The sequence below is a fragment of the Neolamprologus multifasciatus genome, chromosome 9 (assembly GCF_963576455.1).
Source record: "Neolamprologus multifasciatus chromosome 9, fNeoMul1.2, whole genome shotgun sequence".
Lineage (NCBI taxonomy): Eukaryota > Metazoa > Chordata > Actinopteri > Cichliformes > Cichlidae > Neolamprologus > Neolamprologus multifasciatus.
This window is the reverse complement of record NC_140447.1, coordinates 10122879-10141488: the sequence shown is the minus strand read 5'-3', so window position 1 is coordinate 10141488 and position 18610 is coordinate 10122879. Positions and strand designations below refer to the sequence as shown.

At 40.3% G+C, this 18610-nt stretch overlaps 2 protein-coding genes and 1 long non-coding RNA gene across 3 annotated transcripts in view; 1 reads left to right on the top strand and 2 right to left on the bottom strand.

Moving 5' to 3' along the window:
• LOC146511028 (protein NLRC3-like) overlaps nucleotides 1-18610 on the bottom strand; it is a 70993-nt gene that overhangs the window by 36451 nt on the left and 15932 nt on the right. The window lies entirely within an intron of this gene.
• On the bottom strand, nucleotides 2431-7440 carry LOC146511031 (uncharacterized). Its single transcript, XR_014876057.1, has 2 exons — nucleotides 6790-7440; nucleotides 2431-4718 (listed from the first exon to the last, which is right to left on the bottom strand). It is a non-coding gene; the product is annotated as an uncharacterized LOC146511031 (long non-coding RNA).
• On the top strand, nucleotides 11063-17234 carry LOC146511030 (uncharacterized). Its single transcript, XM_085172520.1, has one exon. It carries the CDS (start codon nucleotides 11344-11346, stop codon nucleotides 12214-12216), a length of 873 nt encoding a protein of 290 aa, XP_085028646.1. The 5' UTR covers nucleotides 11063-11343; the 3' UTR covers nucleotides 12217-17234.

Here is an 18610-nt window from a genome sequence, read left to right as displayed (position 1 = left end):
GAGTCCAGCCCCTCTCCAGGAGACTGGTTCCAGAGCCCAAGCCGTGCGTAGAGGTGAGCCCGACTATATCTAGCCGGTACCTCTCAACCTCACGCACTAACTCAGGCTCCTTCCCCACCAGAGAGGTGACATTCCATGTCCCTATTGCCAGTCTTGGCAGCCGGGGGTCAGTCCGCCAGGGCCTCCGCTCCTGGCCGCCACCCGGCACACAATGCACCCGACCCCTATGGCGCCTCCTGCGGGTGGTGGGCCTGCGGGAGGATGGGCCCATGTCTCCTCTTCGGGCTGTGCCCAGCCAGGCCCCATGGACTAAGGCCCGGCCACCAGACGCTCGCCCTCGGGCACCCTCCCCGGGCCTGGCTCCAGGGCGGGGCCCCGGTAACCCTATCCCGGGCAGGGTAAACTGTTCCCTCTGTGTTTTTTTCATAGGGGTCTTCTGAATCGCTCTTTGTCTGGTCCCTCACCCAGGACCAATTTGCCATGGGAGACCCTGCCAGGGGGCAAATGCCCCCAGACAACATAGCCCCTGGGATCCCTGGGACACACAAACCCCTCCACCACGATAAGGTTGCGATTCACGGAGGAGTGTATGTATTATTATTACATAATAATAATAATACATACACTCATAATAATAATACATACAGTATGTATTATTGGCATTATATAAATAAAATTGAATTGAATATAAGGATACTTGGCTTGTAGACCTTAAGTAGCCAGGAATCGAATCATCATGGCACCAGTTTTAGCTGCTATGTACTTCTCTATTTTAAATTTTCTTGTCATTAGCAGACACATGTAAATGACCAGTTGGAGCTGCCATGGAGTTGAGCTGTGTCACATTTACAAAATCCCAAAATCATATGAATGAAACCTCTGCTAACAGGTTTTTTACTGTCTCTGTACAAACTGATGCCTGAAGTCTGTTTTTTAACCTTTATTTATACACATAGTCTCATTGAGACTCAATGTCTCATTTGCAAGAGAGACCTGTTCCAGACAAACAAAATAAAATTACAACAAAAAAGCCAAGGCTGTCTAATATACGCAGTCATATTAAAAAAGAGGAACAAGTTCCCAGAGATGATTTTACAAAAACATTGCAAACCAGCTATCTGAGAAATGAATCTTTAATTGAGGCTCATGAATTCATTGTATATTTGAGTGAATATTTATTTTCAATTTAATTACATATTTTGTTTAGCCTGTGCAGCATTTTGTTCAACTAAAGTTGTTTAAAATATGCCAAGGAATATTTTAATTAATTTAACACAGATCATCCTCTATATGAAAGCAAAGGATGAACTGCTGAGGAAGAAAAAAAGATTTTCTCATTTGTCATTAGAATTATTATTATTTTTATATTACATCAGTACATTTTGAAAGCAGAAATATTAGAAACTACAACAGCACAAAGATCTCAGCAGGATGTTTGGGAAATATTCCAGTCATTCCCCTGAAGCTGGTTGGCGGACTAAGTCAGTGCTTTATCAACAGATCCTACAGCTTGTAATATGAAAACATGTTCAGCAGCTCTCTGTTCTCTGATATGGAGAACACACTTCTAACTCCTGTCAAATCTGATTTAAGCTTTCAGATTCAGATAAAAACTAACAGACTTGATCTGGTTTTGGATTTCAGATCTGAGCCTCACATGTTTCTGGTCCTGGGAGTTTAACACAACAGAGCCTAATTGTCACAACCTGCAGATTCCTTCTCACAGACTCCTGTTTGAAGATAAGGAGCCACATAAAGCCACACAAAGAGACATTAGATACAGAAGGACTGGCAACATAAAGGGAGCTGCTTATTGAGAGAAACCCAAGAAAGCAGAACACACAAGAAGCTCTCTTCACTGTCTCACATCATATTCATGAGAAAAGGATTTTCTTTATGATGATGGGTGTTTTCAGTCAAGGAAACATTCTTCTACTGAAGTTTAAACTAGAAAAACTAGTAACTGCATGCAGCATAGTTTATAGCTTGAAGCACGCCTTATCGTTGTGAAGCATCAACAGTATCAACGTTATTTAACAGAGCCATGAAAACACTAACACACATCAGGGATTTGTTTGGTCATACATTTTATGATTATATATCAGATTTATTGTACTTTAAGTACATTTGTATTTCTAAAGTTCCTAAAGACAAACTGTTAAAGGAGGAAACAAATCAAACTTACAGTTTCTTCAAACACACACACGAACAACAACCTCCACTCCACACCTCGACACTAAACACGGACACACAGGTGAGCTGGAAGGAGGCAGGACTCCACGTGAAACATGACAGTTGGGAAGAGGCAGAATTTCAGAAGACTTTCAGACTGTTAAACTTTGTGTTTAGAGATTTAAAGTGGCCTCAATCTTGTCTCATTTCATTCCTTTTTCCTCTGAGCAGTTTCTGTTCTTAATTTTTAAAAAAATGTATCTTTGTCCAAATTCATAATTATCATCCAAGTTCACAAAAGAATATTCAGATTTATTACCTCAGTGTAAAAAAATCAACCTAAGTAGGTAGTGACAAATAAACTCTTTTTCATGTCCGTCATTCAAAGTGATAGAAGCAGTTGTTCAATTCAATTCAATTCAATTTTATTTATATAGCGCCAAATCACAACAAAAGTCGCCTCAAGGCGCTTCATAGATACAGAGAAAAACCCAACAATCATATGACCCCCTATGAGCAAGCACTTTGGCGACAGTGGGAAGGAAAAACTCCCTTTTAACAGGAAGAAACCTCCGGCAGAACCAGGCTCAGGGAGGGGCGGCCATCTGCTGCGACCGGTTGGGGTGAGAGAAGGAAGACAGGATAAAAGACATGCTGTGGAAGAGAGACAGAGGTTAATAACAGATACGATTCAATACAGAGAGGTCTGTTAATACATAGAGAGCGAGAAAGGTGACTGGAAAGGAAAAACTCAATGCATCATGGGAATCCCCCGGCAGCCTACATCTATTGCAGCATAACTAAGGGAGGATTCAGGGTCACCTGGTCCAGCCCTAACTATATGCTTTAGCAAAAAGGAAAGTTTTAAGCCTAATCTTAAAAGTAGAGATAGTGTCTGTCTCCCGAATCCAAACTGGAAGCTGGTTCCACAGAAGAGGGGCCTGAAAACTGAAGGCTCTCCCTCCCATTCTACTTTTAAATACTCTAGGAACAACAAGTAGGCCTGCAGAGCGAGAGCGAAGTGCTCTAATAGGGTGATATGGTACCACAAGGTCATTAAGATAAGATGGGGCCTGATTATTTAAGACCTTGTATGTGAGGAGCAGGATTTTGAATTCAATTCTGGATTTAACAGGAAGCCAATGAAGGGAAGCCAAAACAGGAGAAATATGCTCTCTCTTTCTAGTCCCTGTCAGTACTCTTGCTGCAGCATTTTGGATTAGCTGAAGGCTTTTCAGTGAGTCTTTTGGATATCCTGATAATAATGAATTGCAGTAGTCCAGCCTGGAAGTAATAAATGCATGAACTAGTTTTTCAGCGTCACTCTGAGACAGGATATTTCTAATTTTAGAGATGTTGCGCAAATGGAAGAACGCAGTCTTACATATTTGTTTAATATGTGCGTTGAAGGACATATCCTGGTCAAAAATGACTCCAAGGTTCCTCACAGTGTTACTGGAGGCCAAGGTAATGCCATCCAGAGTAAGAATCTGGTTAGATACCATATTTCTAAGCTTTTCAGCACCGAGTACAATGACCTCAGTTTTATCTGAGTTAAGAAGCAGAAAGTTAGTGGCCATCCAGGTCTTTATGTCTTTAAGACATTCCTGCAGTTTAACTAATTGGTGTGTGTTATCTGGCTTCATGGACAGATGGAGCTGGGTGTCATCTGCATAGCAGTGAAAATGTATGCTATGTCTTCTAATGATGCTGCCTAAGGGAAGCATGTATAATGTAAACAGAATTGGTCCTAGCACTGAACCCTGTGGAACTCCATAATTAACCTCAGTGTGTGAAGAGGACTCTCCATTTACATGCACAAATTGGAGTCTATTAGATAGATATGATACAAACCACTGCAGTGCAATACCTGTAATACCTACAGCATGTTCTAATCGCTCTAATAGGATATTATGGTCAACAGTATCGAATGCTGCACTAAGGTCAAGAAGGACAAGCACAGAGATGAGTCCACTGTCAGAGGCCATAAGAAGATCATTTGTAACCTTCACTAAAGCTTGTTAAACTCTGAAAAACAGCATCTCTGAAAAGCATGGACTTTATACTCTAAGTTTCATATGACTTGACCACACACTGATCATGGGAAGTCGTTTTTCTTATGAACTTTGTCGAGACCCATGAACAATCCAACAGGACTACATAAAGATGGTGATCAGGATGAGAATTCAGAAAACTGTTGATAGAAAAAGATCTAGGAGCTGCTGAACTATTAATAACTCTCTGTTGAAACTTGTGCAGAAATAATATTAAACAACAACAGCACTGGTATGTACAGTGAACCCCCCCGTAATAAAAACACAGAGATATAAGCTTATATTCATGCAGTCATTAAAACAGTATTTTTTGGTAGGAATACCAGAGGAGCATAACACCAGCTGCTGGTAGACCGAGCAGTTGTCTGAGACTGCAAGACCAGGCTCACTAACCTTTGCACTGCCTGGATGCACTCCAAGAAGGCTTATGACTCAATTCTCCACAATTCTGGATCGTGGAAGAAATATGCCGTCTGACTGCTCAGACTGAGTCTCAGTCAGATTAACATTCACATGCTGTGTTGGGATGGTTACTCAAAAAGAAAGTAAAGTATTACACATTACTGGTTTCTTAAAAGTAATGCAGAATGTTACTTAATTACTTACAGGGGTAAGTAGATTTTTAAACCTGGGCTCAAAAACATAGGTGAAAGACTCTTTTTTTTTTTTGGTGATTCATAATATTTAGACTGCCCTTTCATATGAAACCTGCCTAATCTGACTTTCAGCTCTAGTTGACCAGTACAGGTTTGCTTTAATTGTGTAAATACAGTCTTATTTACTTCTATTATTGTTGGAGGGTCACTTCATAACAGAGGTTTGTATTTTAGTGAATTTTGAAATTCAAAATAATAAATTCTACCCTCTCTTTAGTCTAATCCAGTTCTGCCAGAGAGCCATTTCAGTTCTCCTCTCTCTGTTTAATCCAACTTTCTTCTCATTGTTGCTTAGATTTTGGTCCAAAATATGCTGCTTGAGGGCAACATCTCCCCCACCCACTGCAGTGGAGAGTCAGTAAAATATATTTGAAGCAGACAAACAAACGATTTTCTCTTTTGTTAAATCACGTTGTTTTTCTTTTGTTTTTGTTTATGATGACACAGAAAATCAGACATGATCAACCAGCAGTTTTGAACACACTAGAAGGGAGGAGACAGAGCTTTGGCTGTGATTTCTATTTCATCATGATTTGGATTAAAATACAACCTTTAGCAACATTGACTGGTTATGGGTGAGGATACATATAAAGCAGACAGACCAAGAGCACCTTGGGAGAGCCTTCAGTTTTCAGGCCCTCTTCTGTGGAACCAGCTTCCAGTTTGGATTCGGGAGACAGACACTATCTCTACTTTTAAGATTAGGCTTAAAACTTTCCTTTTTGCTAAAGCATATAGTTAGGGCTGGACCAGGTGACCCTGAATCCTCCCTTAGTTATGCTGCAATAGACGTAGGCTGCCGAAGATTCCCATGATGCATTGAGTTTTTCCTTTCCAGTCACCTTTCCCACTCAGTATGTGTTAATAGACCTCTCTGCATTGAATCATATCTGTTATTAACCTCTGTCTCTCTTCCACAGCAGGTCTTTTATCCTGTCTTCCTTCTCTCACCCCAACTGGTCACAGCAGATGGCCCCGACCCTCCCTGAGCCTGGTTCTGCCGGAGGTTTCTTCCTGTTAAAAGGGAGTTTTTCCTTCCCACTGTCGCCAAAGTGCTTGCTCATAGGGGGTCATATGATTGTTGGTTTTTTCTCTGTATCTATGAAGCGCCTTGAGGCGCCTTTTGTTGTGATTTGGCGCTATATAAATAAAATTGAATTGAATTGAATTGAATTATAATACAATCAGAATTAATACTCTAGACTTTACTGATAGAAAAAAAATTAATGTGCAGATATCAGTTATTTACATCACATAATCAAATGAATTGATGGACACAGACAAAGAAGTATATTATACTGAACAGGCGTGGGTAGCAAACCCTGATCTTTTGGACACAACCAGCTGATCTATGGTTCTGATCTTCAGTCCTGAACATTTCCAACAGACTAAGATTCACTGAGTGTATGATACAGAAGGATAATCAGTGCTGAGTAATGTTTATTTTTGATTACTTGAGCTTCTGATTGTATCTTGTGTGGTGACTTTAACCATTACAACATGAGTATACCTACTCTAAAGAGACAGACGTTTCACAGAATAATGTACTGGCTGCTGAGCACAGACTGAAGGTGAAAAGACTCAGTGGGCCTCTGGTCTTATCTAAGAAATAAAATTCACAAAGGGACAAAAAACCACCAAAGACCATCTATGTACAGTTATTTTGTGTTTAATTTAAAACAATGAATTTTAACATTCATCAGTTCAACTATTTATTTCATCTAACTGTACCATTGAGTGGCTATATAAATGTATTTGATATAAGATTATTGACATTAGCTGGCAGAGGTTAATGCCAAATCCAGGACAACTGACTCAAATAACATCAAGCAAACCTTCATTCAGACTGAAAACTGTTCAAAAGGAACAAAATTCAAAGTGTTTATAAACAAGAAGGGGAAACACACAGGCAAACACGAGAGACCAACTATTAAAGATTAAAACCTTCAAACGCTAAAAGAAGAAAACTCAAACTCAGATCCACTGATTAAAACACAACATTTAAAGTGAACATGACTGCAATACGACACAAAACAAGTCCAAATACTTTCCTGCACATTATGTATGACTGAAGTCACAGCCTCCATATGAAGGTATATTAAGGTTCAGGATTTTTCAAAAATGCTGTAAATGTTAATGGTGTTTGTAAAATTCTATATTTTCTTTAAATGAACTTTGTTTGCAGTAACCCTGAACTGAGCTGGAGCTGCTTTATTTTGTATTTTTTCAAAGTCACTTCAGTAAAACCTGAATGTTGACTTCTTAAGAACGAACCAATTTTATCTGGTTGTTTCCAGTTAAAGGGAAAAACAGTGTCTGATGGGTCTAAAGTTTCATACAAATCCATTTAAGTTGTTTATCATAGAAACAAATGTTCCACTGCAGAGTTACTGACTGATAACTAGTGTGTATTCAGTCGGTCAATCTCTAATCATGTGGATTTGTCTTCAAACACAAGAGTGATCAAAAGTTTGTCCTGAAGTAAGAGCTGAACATCTGATCCAAACATTACAGAGCAGAAACAAACAGTAAAGTTGTTAAAGGAGGAAATAAAGCAAACTTACAGTTTCTTCCAACACACACACAAACAACAAGCTCCACTCCACACCTGGACACTAAACATGGACACACAGGTGAGCTGCTTCCTACAAGGAAGTGGGATTCCACCTGAAGACTGTGAGAGAGCCACACCTTCATATGCTGATTTCAAAATATGTCGTCTGACTGCTCAGACTGGCTCAAACCGAGCCTAAGTCAGCGTAAAGTTCACATGCTGATGTGTGAAGACATGAAACGTTGTTGTAGATTGCAAGTGTGAACACGCTGATCACTGATCAGCTCTGCTATATTTAGAACATGAACATTTCTACTGCAATGCTTTAAATGTTCAACATGTTTCCCTGTTTCCAGTCTATAGATCCAGTCACACCTTCTACCTTCATCTGTGCAGAGCAGAGCTAAAACCAACCGTCCAATCAATGAGCAGCATCAACCCCTGAACTTCATCCAAACTCTGTTATTGAAGATGTTGTTGTGTGAATAAAATGAGTGAAATGATGTAAATATTCAAACATGTATCTTGCAGTGTCAGGGTTAAATTAAAGCTTTGTGGGCAGGTCAGCCAATGAGGATGGTGGCCCTCAGCCAAATATGTGAAACGTGTAGCCAGCATCAAAAATCAAAAAGAACTTTTCAAAATAAGAGAAATTTACAGTTTTAACATTTGATCTGTAGACTTTGAACTATTGTAAATAAACATCAGATTGAAGTGATTTCACATCATTTCATTCTGTTTTATGGACATTTTCCAAAGAGTGGAGGCACAAACACACCCTGTAAACATGAACATAGTTGTGCACATGCGAGCTCACTCTAAAAACAATGAAAGATTGTTCCATGTTAACAATGTTGCGTGCAGAGTTGTGGAAAGCTTTTATGCTTCTCCAACCCTTTTTTCAAGTTCAATATTAAATAATATTTATTGTCCTTTTTCTCAATCATTTAGGAGACTCGACTCCAAATATGAGACACAAAAACTCAAATGAGAACAAAAATCAAACAAATGAGAAAAGGACTCAACTTCTTGTGTGTAGAATGAAAACAGAAGGAACACATCAGGTTTCAAACACTTTATACATTTATTGCACAGTTACATTCAGGGACCTTCTGGCCTCCCAAGAGCTGTCTCTTTCTCTCCTTTTGTGTTTCAGCTCAGCCTCAAATAAAAAGGTGTGAGGGTTGAGCTGTGTGGCAGTCAAAGTGGTACCCTTAAGGAGACAGATCAGGGAGAAAACTAAGGAGTAAACATTCAGGTGGTTTGGTAGATGGCCGGCGTTGGTGTCGCTTGGCAGGTGCCTCGAGACAGAGCCCTAGAGCGGCTTGGCTGAAAGCTCTAGCAGATCATTACACGGAGAAACCTTTTGAATACAAGCACACACAGGTTTGCACACAGGTGTTCACTGTTCATAGACACAAACCGTACCTTTCTTGGCTGCTACCTCAAAGCACATGCGCTGTTGGTCCTACGTACTGCACAACAACATTCAATATTTAGTATTTACTGTTATTTACACTTAGCTAGATTAATGCGATGGTGTTGTGTTTATTATGCTGCTCTCTTTTTTTTTGCTTCTTTTCTTTTTTGTCTCAACAGGTAATCCGGGTGATTTTTTTTTTCTTTTTAAGTGCAACCTGAATATTTGAAACAAACTCAGTAAAAGAAACAAACAAAACAAAACACAGTGCTAAAAAATTAATCAGTTTAATCAGATTAATAAAAGGTTACTGAAGTACAAACTTTTCTTAAGTTGGCGTTATTGTCTTTACAGATGTGACAGATGTGACCTAAAACATGCTGCTCTTTGCACATATTTAATAATCAGCTCTGCACAGGAACTGAAGGAGAGTCCAGTAATTACAAAAGATCCTCTCTGGATTGTTGGATTTACGGTTTTCAGCATGAAAATGAATCGAGCCGTGACGGTTCTCTCACAGTGAAGCTTTTATAAGGATTCTGTGATTATCCGCTGAAACAAAAAACACAGTTCAATACAAAAAATGCTGGAGTCCACGGAAACAGAATCCAAAAACCAAAATCCCAGTTGCAAGCAGTGTTGGTCAATTTACTTGAAAAAGGTAATCAGTAACTAATTACTGATTACTTCCCCAAAAAGTAATCCTGTTACTTTACTGATTACTTGGGCGATCGTGGCTCAAGAGTTGGGAGTTCGCCTTGTAATCGGAAGGTTGCCGGTTCGAGTCCCGGCTCGGACAGTCTCAGTCGTTGTGTCCTTGGGCAAGACACTTCACCTACCGCCTACTGGTGTTGGCCAGAAGGGCTGATGGCGCGATATGGCAGCCTCGCGTCTGTCAGTCTGCCCCAGGGCAGCTGTGGCTACAACTGTAGCTTGCCTCCACCAGTTTGTGAATGTGTGTGTGAATGGGTGGATGACTGGGTGTGTAAAGCGCTTTGGGGTCCCTAGGGGGGACTAGTAAAAAGCGCTATACAAATACAGGCCATTTACTTAGTTACTTTTTAAAAACATGATTTACAACCTGAATAGGTGATAAAGCGATAGATCTTTCAGCCCAATTCTACTTTTTCTGCATAATCCACAGTGTTGGGTAAGTTACTTTAAAATAGTAACTTAGTTACATTACTAGTTACTTCTATCAAAAGTAACTCAGTTACTTCAAGTTACTCGTTACTTTCAAAGTAACTAGTTACTAGGGAAAGTAACTTTGGTTTTACTCAGAATTCTCTTATTAATGTGTTGCTTCCATAACTTTGCCAGTCTTCTAGCTTGCTTACTTGCCACAAGTGCACTGTGCCACCTACCAATAGAAAGGAAAAGATAATACATATTTCCACGAGAGAAATCCCACGCCTGGACCGTCATTGACTGCTGCCATGATTCTAGCCTACGTCACAGCGTCATGTGCGCTTTTTACATCCAACACAAAAACTGCAGTCGTGGTGCTTTTGATTGTACTCAGAACTCAGAAATTCTGCCTTCTGAATAGGAAGATGTAGGTAACACCAGACTGCAGATGAGCTGCATACAGGGCTGGACTGGGACAAAAAATCGGCCCGGGCATTTTGGCTAGAGACCGGCCCGCCATTATTGGAAAAATCATAAAGTCTTTGAATGAAAACAAACACTGTTGTGACAGTGATGTACACTGTTCTGATGGTATATATGCATCAATCTATCAATCCTTTGTTGTAAGATTCAGATAATTGTTTTTTAAAAGCGAGACATTTTAAATGACAATAAGAAAGAAAAGTATTTCTTTGTGCCCACCTCTCCCTGTTAATGCCCTGCCTGGCCCCCCTGGCAAAACTTAGCTAGATCCGCACCTGCACAGTTACCAGCTGTCAGCTACGTAAAAAACAGGATCCTGGGGTTATCTGTCTCTCAGAAACAGTTCATAACTTCCCTTCAACTCATTCATGTCACCTAAAAGGTAAACCTGTTTCTCCATCACCTGTTCAGCTCTGATGATTCAGTAAGGACATCTCCTGGTTTCATCTTCATGTTTCCCTCTCACCAGATAACCAAACCGACATCATGACCAGCAGCTTTTTTGCAGCTGTGGCTCCAGCAAACATCAGCTGATACTAGAAAATATTATTAAATAAATTCTAACAACAGCTGATCAAGCTTAAACGTGCTGCTGTTGTTTAACGGTGGCGCTGTCACTTGGTGTTCGCTCGCTCTGTGGTATAGTATCGCTTCCTGTTCCTGCTCAAACACAGTGGTGTTTCTGAGTAGCTTATTTGCTTAACAGTTTAATTAACAACTTTTAAATACATTCTTTTTTTTTTCACAGTATAATCTTCACGTGCTTCATCCGAAGCACACTTTCTGTGTACTCACTACCTAATTTATAGCCAAAGTATTCACTCACTGTCTCTGTACTGTTTCGCTAGCTTAGCTCGTAGCCGACCCGTTAGCACCATGGCTACTTCACCTGTCCCTTCTGCACTTTCTTGCTCATTGTGTCAGATGTTTAGTTACTCCTCGGCCTCCTTTAGCAGTAATGATATCTGTAACAAATGTAGCATATTTGCAGCTCTGGAGGCCAGGATTACTGATCTGGAGACTCGGCTCTGCACCCTTCTCTCACCCTTAGCTAGCCAGGCCCCCGTAGCTGGTGCAGCCGAAGATAGCGTAGGCCCCGCTAGCTGTTCCCCGGCAAATCCCAAGCAGCTGCGGAAAGAAGGCGGCTGGGTAACGGTGAGGAGGAAGCATAGTCCTAAACAGAAGCCCCAGGTACACCACCAACCCGTTCATGTGTCTAACCGTTTTTTCCCACTCGGTGACACACCCGCTGGGGGTCAAACTCTGGTAATTGGTGATTCTGTTCTCAGACATGTGAAGCTAGAGACACCGGCAACCATAGTCAATTGTCTTCCAGGGGCCAGAGCAGGCGACATTGAAGGAAATTTAAAACTGCTGGCTAAGGGTAAACGTAAATTCAGTAAAATCATAATTCACGTCGGCAGTAATGACACCCGGTTACGCCAATCGGAGGTCACTAAAATCAATATTGAATCGGTGTGTAACTTTGCCAAAACAATGTCGGACTCTGTAGTTTTCTCTGGTCCCCTCCCCAATCAGACCAGGAGTGACATGTTTAGCCGCATGTTCTCCTTAAATTGCTGGCTGTCTGAGTGGTGTCCCAGAAACGATGTGGGCTTCATAGATAATTGGCAAACCTTCTGGAGGAAACCTGGTCTTGTTAGGAGAGATGGCATCCATCCCACTTTGGATGGAGCAGCTCTCATTTCTAGAAATATCGACAAATTTATTAAACCCCTCAAAACATGACTATCCAGAGTTGGGACCAGGAAGCAGAGTTGCAGTCTTACACGCCTCTCTGCAGCTTCTCTCCTCCTGCTACCCCCCCAAAAACCCATCTCCATAGAGACTGTGTCTGCTTCCAAAAAGACAAAAAACAAACTAAAAACCAGCAACAAACAACTTAAACATTTACAAAGAAAGAACAATACAGTATCCACATCTGAACCAAAGAGTAAAACAGTGAAATGTGGATTATTAAATATTAGGTCTCTCTCCTCCAAGTCTCTGTTAGTACATGACTTAATAATTGATCAACAAATTGATTTACTCTGCCTTACAGAAACCTGGTTGCAGCAGGATGATTATGTTAGTTTAAATGAATCAACACCCCCGAGTCATTCTAACTACCAGAAATCTCGAAGCACAGGTCGAGGGGGCGGTGTGGCAGCAATTTTTCACACCAGTCTATTAATTAATGAAAGACCAAGACAGACTTTTAATTCATTTGAAAGCCTGATGCTTAACATTGTCCACCCCAGCTGTGAAACTCAGAAACCAGTCTTACTTGTTATCATCTATCGTCCACCTGGGCCTTACACAGAGTTTCTGTCTGATTTCTCAGACTTTATATCTAATTTAGTTCTGAGCTCAGATAAAATAATTATTGTGGGTGATTTTAACATCCATGTTGATGCTAAAAATGACAGCCTCAACATGGCATTTAATCTGTTGTTAGACTCAATTGGTTTCTGTCAAAATGTAAAAGAACCCACCCACCACTTTAATCACACTCTAGATCTTGTTTTAACATATGGCATAGAAACTGAACATTTAACAGTGTTTCCTGAAAACCCTCTCCTGTCTGATCATTTCTTGATAACATTTACATTTACAATAATTGATTACGCAGCAGTGGAGAGTGGACTTTATCAAAGTAGATGTCTTTCTGAAAGCGCTGTAACTAATTTTAAGAATATAATCCAGCCACTGTTATCATCGTCAATGCCCTGTACCAACATAGAGCAGAGCAGCTATCTGAACGCTACCCCAACAGAGGTCGATTATCTTGTTAATAATTTCACCTCCTCACTACGTACGACTCTGGATACTGTAGCTCCAGTGAAAACTAAGGTCTCTAATCAGAAGTACCTGACCCCGTGGTATAATTCTCAAACACGTACCCTAAAGCAGATGACTCGTAATCTGGAGAGGAAATGGTGTGTCACAAACTTAGAGGATCATCATTTAGCCTGGAGAAATAGTTTGTTGCTTTATAAGAAAGCCCTCCGCAAAGCCAGAACAGCTTACTACTCATCACTGATTGAAGAAAATAAGAACAACCCCAGGTTTCTCTTCAGCACTGTAGCCAGGCTGACAAAAAGTCAGAGCTCTTTTGAGCCAACCATCCCTTTAACGTTAACTAGTGATGACTTCATGAACTTCTTCACAAATAAAATTTTTATCATTAGAGAAAAAATTACCAATAATCATCCCACAGATCTAATATTATCTACAGCTACTCTTAGTTCCATTGATGTTAAGTTAGACTCTTTTTCTCCAATCGATCTTTCTGAGTTAACTTCAATAATTACTTCCTCCAAACCATCAACGTGTCTTTTAGACCCCATTCCTACAAAACTGCTCAAAGAAGTCCTGCCATTGATTAATTCTTCGATCTTATATATGATCAACCTATCTCTAATAATCGGCTATGTACCACAGGCCTTCAAGGTGGCTGCAGTTAAACCTTTACTCAAAAAGCCATCTCTAGACCCAGCAGTCTTAGCTAATTATAGGCCAATCTCCAACCTTCCTTTCATATCAAAAATCCTTGAAAGAGTAGTTGTCAAACAGCTAACAGATCATCTGCAGAGGAATGGTTTATTTGAAGAGTTTCAGTCAGGTTTCAGAGCTCATCACAGCAGAGAAACAGCTTTAGTGAAGGTTACAAATGATCTTCTTATGGCCTCTGACAGTGGACTCATCTCTGTGCTTGTCCTTCTTGACCTTAGTGCAGCATTCGATACTGTTGACCATAATATCCTGTTAGAGCGATTAGAACATGCTGTAGGTATTACAGGTATTGCACTGCAGTGGTTTGTATCATATCTATCTAATAGACTCCAATTTGTGCATGTAAATGGAGAGTCCTCTTCACACACTGAGGTTAATTATGGAGTTCCACAGGGTTCAGTGCTAGGACCAATTCTGTTTACATTATACATGCTTCCCCTAGGCAGCATCATTAGAAGACATAGCATACATTTTCACTGCTATGCAGATGACACCCAGCTCTATCTGTCCATAAAGCCAGATAACACACACCAACTAGTTAAACTGCAGGAATGTCTTAAAGACATAAAGACTTGGATGGCCACTAACTTTCTGCTTCTTAACTCAGATAAAACTGAGGTCATTGTACTCGGCGCTGAAAAGCTTAGAAATATGGTATCTAACCAGATTCTTACTCTGGATGGCATTACCTTGGCCTCCAGTAACACTGTGAGGAACCTTGGTGTCATTTTTGACCAGGATATGTCCTTCAACGCACATATTAAACAAATATGTAAGACTGCGTTCTTCCATTTGCGCAACATCTCTAAAATTAGAAATATCCTGTCTCAGAGTGACGCTGAAAAACTAGTTCATGCATTTATTACTTCCAGGCTGGACTACTGCAATTCATTATTATCAGGTTGTCCAAAAAACTCACTGAAAAGCCTTCAGTTAATCCAAAATGCTGCAGCAAGAGTACTGACAGGGACTAGAAAGAGAGAGCATATTTCTCCTGTTTTGGCTTCCCTTCATTGGCTTCCTGTTAAATCCAGAATTGAATTCAAAATCCTGCTCCTCACATACAAGGTCTTAAATAATCAGGCCCCATCTTATCTTAATGACCTTGTAGTACCATATCACCCTATTAGAGCACTTCGCTCCCACTCTGCAGGCCTACTTGTTGTTCCTAGAGTATTTAAAAGTAGAATGGGAGGGAGAGCCTTCAGTTTTCAGGCCCCTCTTCTGTGGAACCAGCTTCCAGTTTGGATTCGGGAGACAGACACTATCTCTACTTTTAAGATTAGGCTTAAAACTTTCCTTTTTGCTAAAGCATATAGTTAGGGCTGGACCAGGTGACCCTGAATCCTCCCTTAGTTATGCTGCAATAGATGTAGGCTGCCGGGGGATTCCCATGATGCATTGAGTTTTTCCTTTCCAGTCACCTTTCTCACTCACTATGTGTTAATAGACCTCTCTGTATTGAATCATATCTGTTATTAATCTCTGTCTCTCTTCCACAGCATGTCTTTTATCCTGTCTTCCTTCTCTCACCCCAACCGGTCGCAGCAGATGGCCGCCCCTCCCTGAGCCTGGTTCTGCCGGAGGTTTCTTCCTGTTAAAAGGGAGTTTTTCCTTCCCACTGTCGCCAAAGTGCTTGCTCATAGGGGGTCATATGATTGTTGGGCTTTTCTCTGTATCTATGAAGCGCCTTGAGGCGACATTTGTTGTGATTTGGCGCTATATAAATAAAATTGAATTGAATTGAATTAACGCACATCGGCTGGTTTCCTGTTTCTGGCGCAAAGTGGGCGATAAACAAACAAGAGAGAAAAGCTGATCATTGATCAGTTTTCATGATTGAAGTAGAAACGGGAGAGAGAGGGGGAGAATGAAAGAAGAAGAGGCAGCTGTGCAGCAAAGACACAGAATAACTCCAGCTTTGTGTCTTTTTCATTGCAGCTGAAGTCCGGGACAAACTGTTCCTGTTCACCTCAATAAGAAACGCGTAATATTTTCTCTGAATACCAGACAGGACGGTTGGCAACTCTAATAACTTATGAACAAAATAAAGTTCAACATCATTAACTTCATAGCACCCACCCAGCTGTATATAAACTCCGTCATGCTAGCTAGTACGCAGTACGGAAAAAGTCAGAATAACGAAAATAAACTCCACCTAAACTTGGTTTATATCTGACCCAGATAGACTTCAGGTCATAACTCCTTACCTGAAGTTCAGTTCACACTTGGACCGGCGGCCGCCTCGGGTCTCTGCTCCTCCTGTCTCCCCTTTCCCTCATCCACCTGCTGGCCTCCACCACTTGCTAATGTTACTGAATCTGTGGAAGCTCCGCGATAGCCACCACACGAAGTAACGAGTAACGACCCTATCTAAATCCCAGTAACGACTAACGCGTTCCTGATTTTGGCATAATAACTAGTTACCGTGCTTGTTACCACAATAATAACGTAGTTACTGTAACGCGTTACTTAATAACGCGTTAGTCCCAACACTGATAATCCATCATACAAAATGTAATCAAATGGAAAAGTCTCTTTTTAAAACTTGTTTTATTAGTTTTAATCTTTTAACTTTATGCATCAAGCAAAAAATTAATTATATGCAACATTCTCTGACTGGAAGAAATTTGTTTAATATTTAAAGCTATTTTCTGCACATTCCAGCACATAAAATATTTTTTTTTTTTGTGTTTACACTCAATCTTTCAAATAGATGCAAGTAAAACACAGCAGAAAATAAATAAAATCAAAGACTAGCGGTTCTGTTGCTCTATTTTCACCTGTAAAGCAGGAGTAGGGTAGGCGAAGGTTTACCCTGGTGCAGGTGTGCCGCAGCGGTCAGCTGAAAAGTCTGCGAGTTTCTCTGTGAATTTCCCATTACGTTGTAGCGCACTCGGTGCTTCCTTGGAAGTTTAGGGTTTTTTTCGCTGTAAAAAGAAGTTTTCTTCCCACGCACAATGGACGCTAATGTTTTTGTCAGTTTTTATGGAATCAAACTCAAAGTAAGGTCAGTACTTCCACGCTTTAAATGCGGCACGCTCATACTTTCTACCGCACTCGATATATTATCCATTGTTGATCTGCACACAGCTGTTGTCACCAGTGTTGGGTGTAACGCGTTACTAAGTAACGCATTACTGTAATTGAATTACTTTTCCACTGAAAAAGTAGAGTAACTGATTACTGTTCATTTTTAGGTATTTTAATTACAGTTACTTACAATGTACTTGTGTTACATTGTAAAATAATTAAACTCGCTGAATATAATTTAATTTCAATAATTTATCTTCTAAAGGTAAAAGTAAACTCTGCCGCTTTAACATCATTGTAGTGCAGGTGCACGTCATTTCGTGCCAGTTTGCTGCATAGTCGTATTCTAAAGCGGAAGATGTCGGACTCGGCTGAAGCGAGTGGCTGTTTTTTGAAATGGACATATTCCCGTCTCTTCACTTTTTGAAAGAAGCAGACAAGAACATTACAGTAATATTTAAGCTATGTCCTGGGGAGAAAAAACTATCGGCTGCTGTTAATAGCACGAGTAATCTACTGAACCGCCTGACACGAGAGCATAGACGGACACTTCTGAATGATTCTTGTTCATCATCCATGGAGAACACCGCGGCAACTCCTGCTAAGCAGGCAAAACTTGATTTTACTTCAGCAGAACAGAAAGCGTCTGAAGGTGAGCTTAAAGAAATGATTGCAGGCTACATTGTGGAAGACATGCTACCGCTGCGTACTGTAGAGCAGGGGCGATTCTAGGATCAGAGCTTTCGGGGTGCTGAGCACCAGGAGAGCTGTCCAGCCAGGCAAGATAAACTTTACTTGTCACAATGAGACTTCTTCCCCATCTCTGTCAGTCCCTGCATCCCTAAATGCCTCCAGTTGTCCCGAGTTCTCTCTGACTGTCTCCTTGGTGCATTTAAACCCCTGTTCCTCCCTGTCCTCGTCATCTTTTGTCTTCGTCTCCGTTATCAGTCATCATAATTTTACCCTCTCTGTGCACGTCTGCAAATTTCTTTATTAAATCATAAGATTCTTAAATTCATCAAGTCTCTCTGTGCCTGGGTCCTCGTCACAAAACATGACATCACTGTTTTGTACATTTTAACACAATTTAATCCCCACATTTGTGAAAGAAAAGCTTTTTTTGAAAAGTCTGTAACAAAACCATCAAATCTAATAAAGGTTATTTAAATGCTGCAAAAGAAGAATGGATTGGAATAAAAAAATACATATCCTAACCTTAATTACTGGGGGAGAATAACGAATGATGCTCATAGTGAGTAAAAAGTAAACTGAGTGCATTTTTTGGACAGATTCACTTTTAATGTGTATGTATAATATAATACAGATGCATAAAAAACACTCCCAAAACAGAATAAATGATTACAAATAAATTATTACAAATATTAAAAAATATATATAAAAATGGAGGCAACTTTGCCTGTGGTAGAATGTATACAATGTATGAAAAAATCTTTACTGCAGATACTAATTTTACTAATTTAATAATACTAATTTTGTGTTGTAAGATTTATGAGTTTCATGCTTTCATAGTGGTCCTTAGGAGAGCTTAACATTTTCTCAGGTGGTACACACTGTAAAAGGTTTGAGAAACACT

Excerpts from the sequence above, each read along its gene's own strand:
- LOC146511030 (XM_085172520.1), top strand. The coding sequence starts at position 11,344 with ATGGCTACTTCACCTGTCCCTTCTGCACTTTCTTGCTCATTGTGTCAG.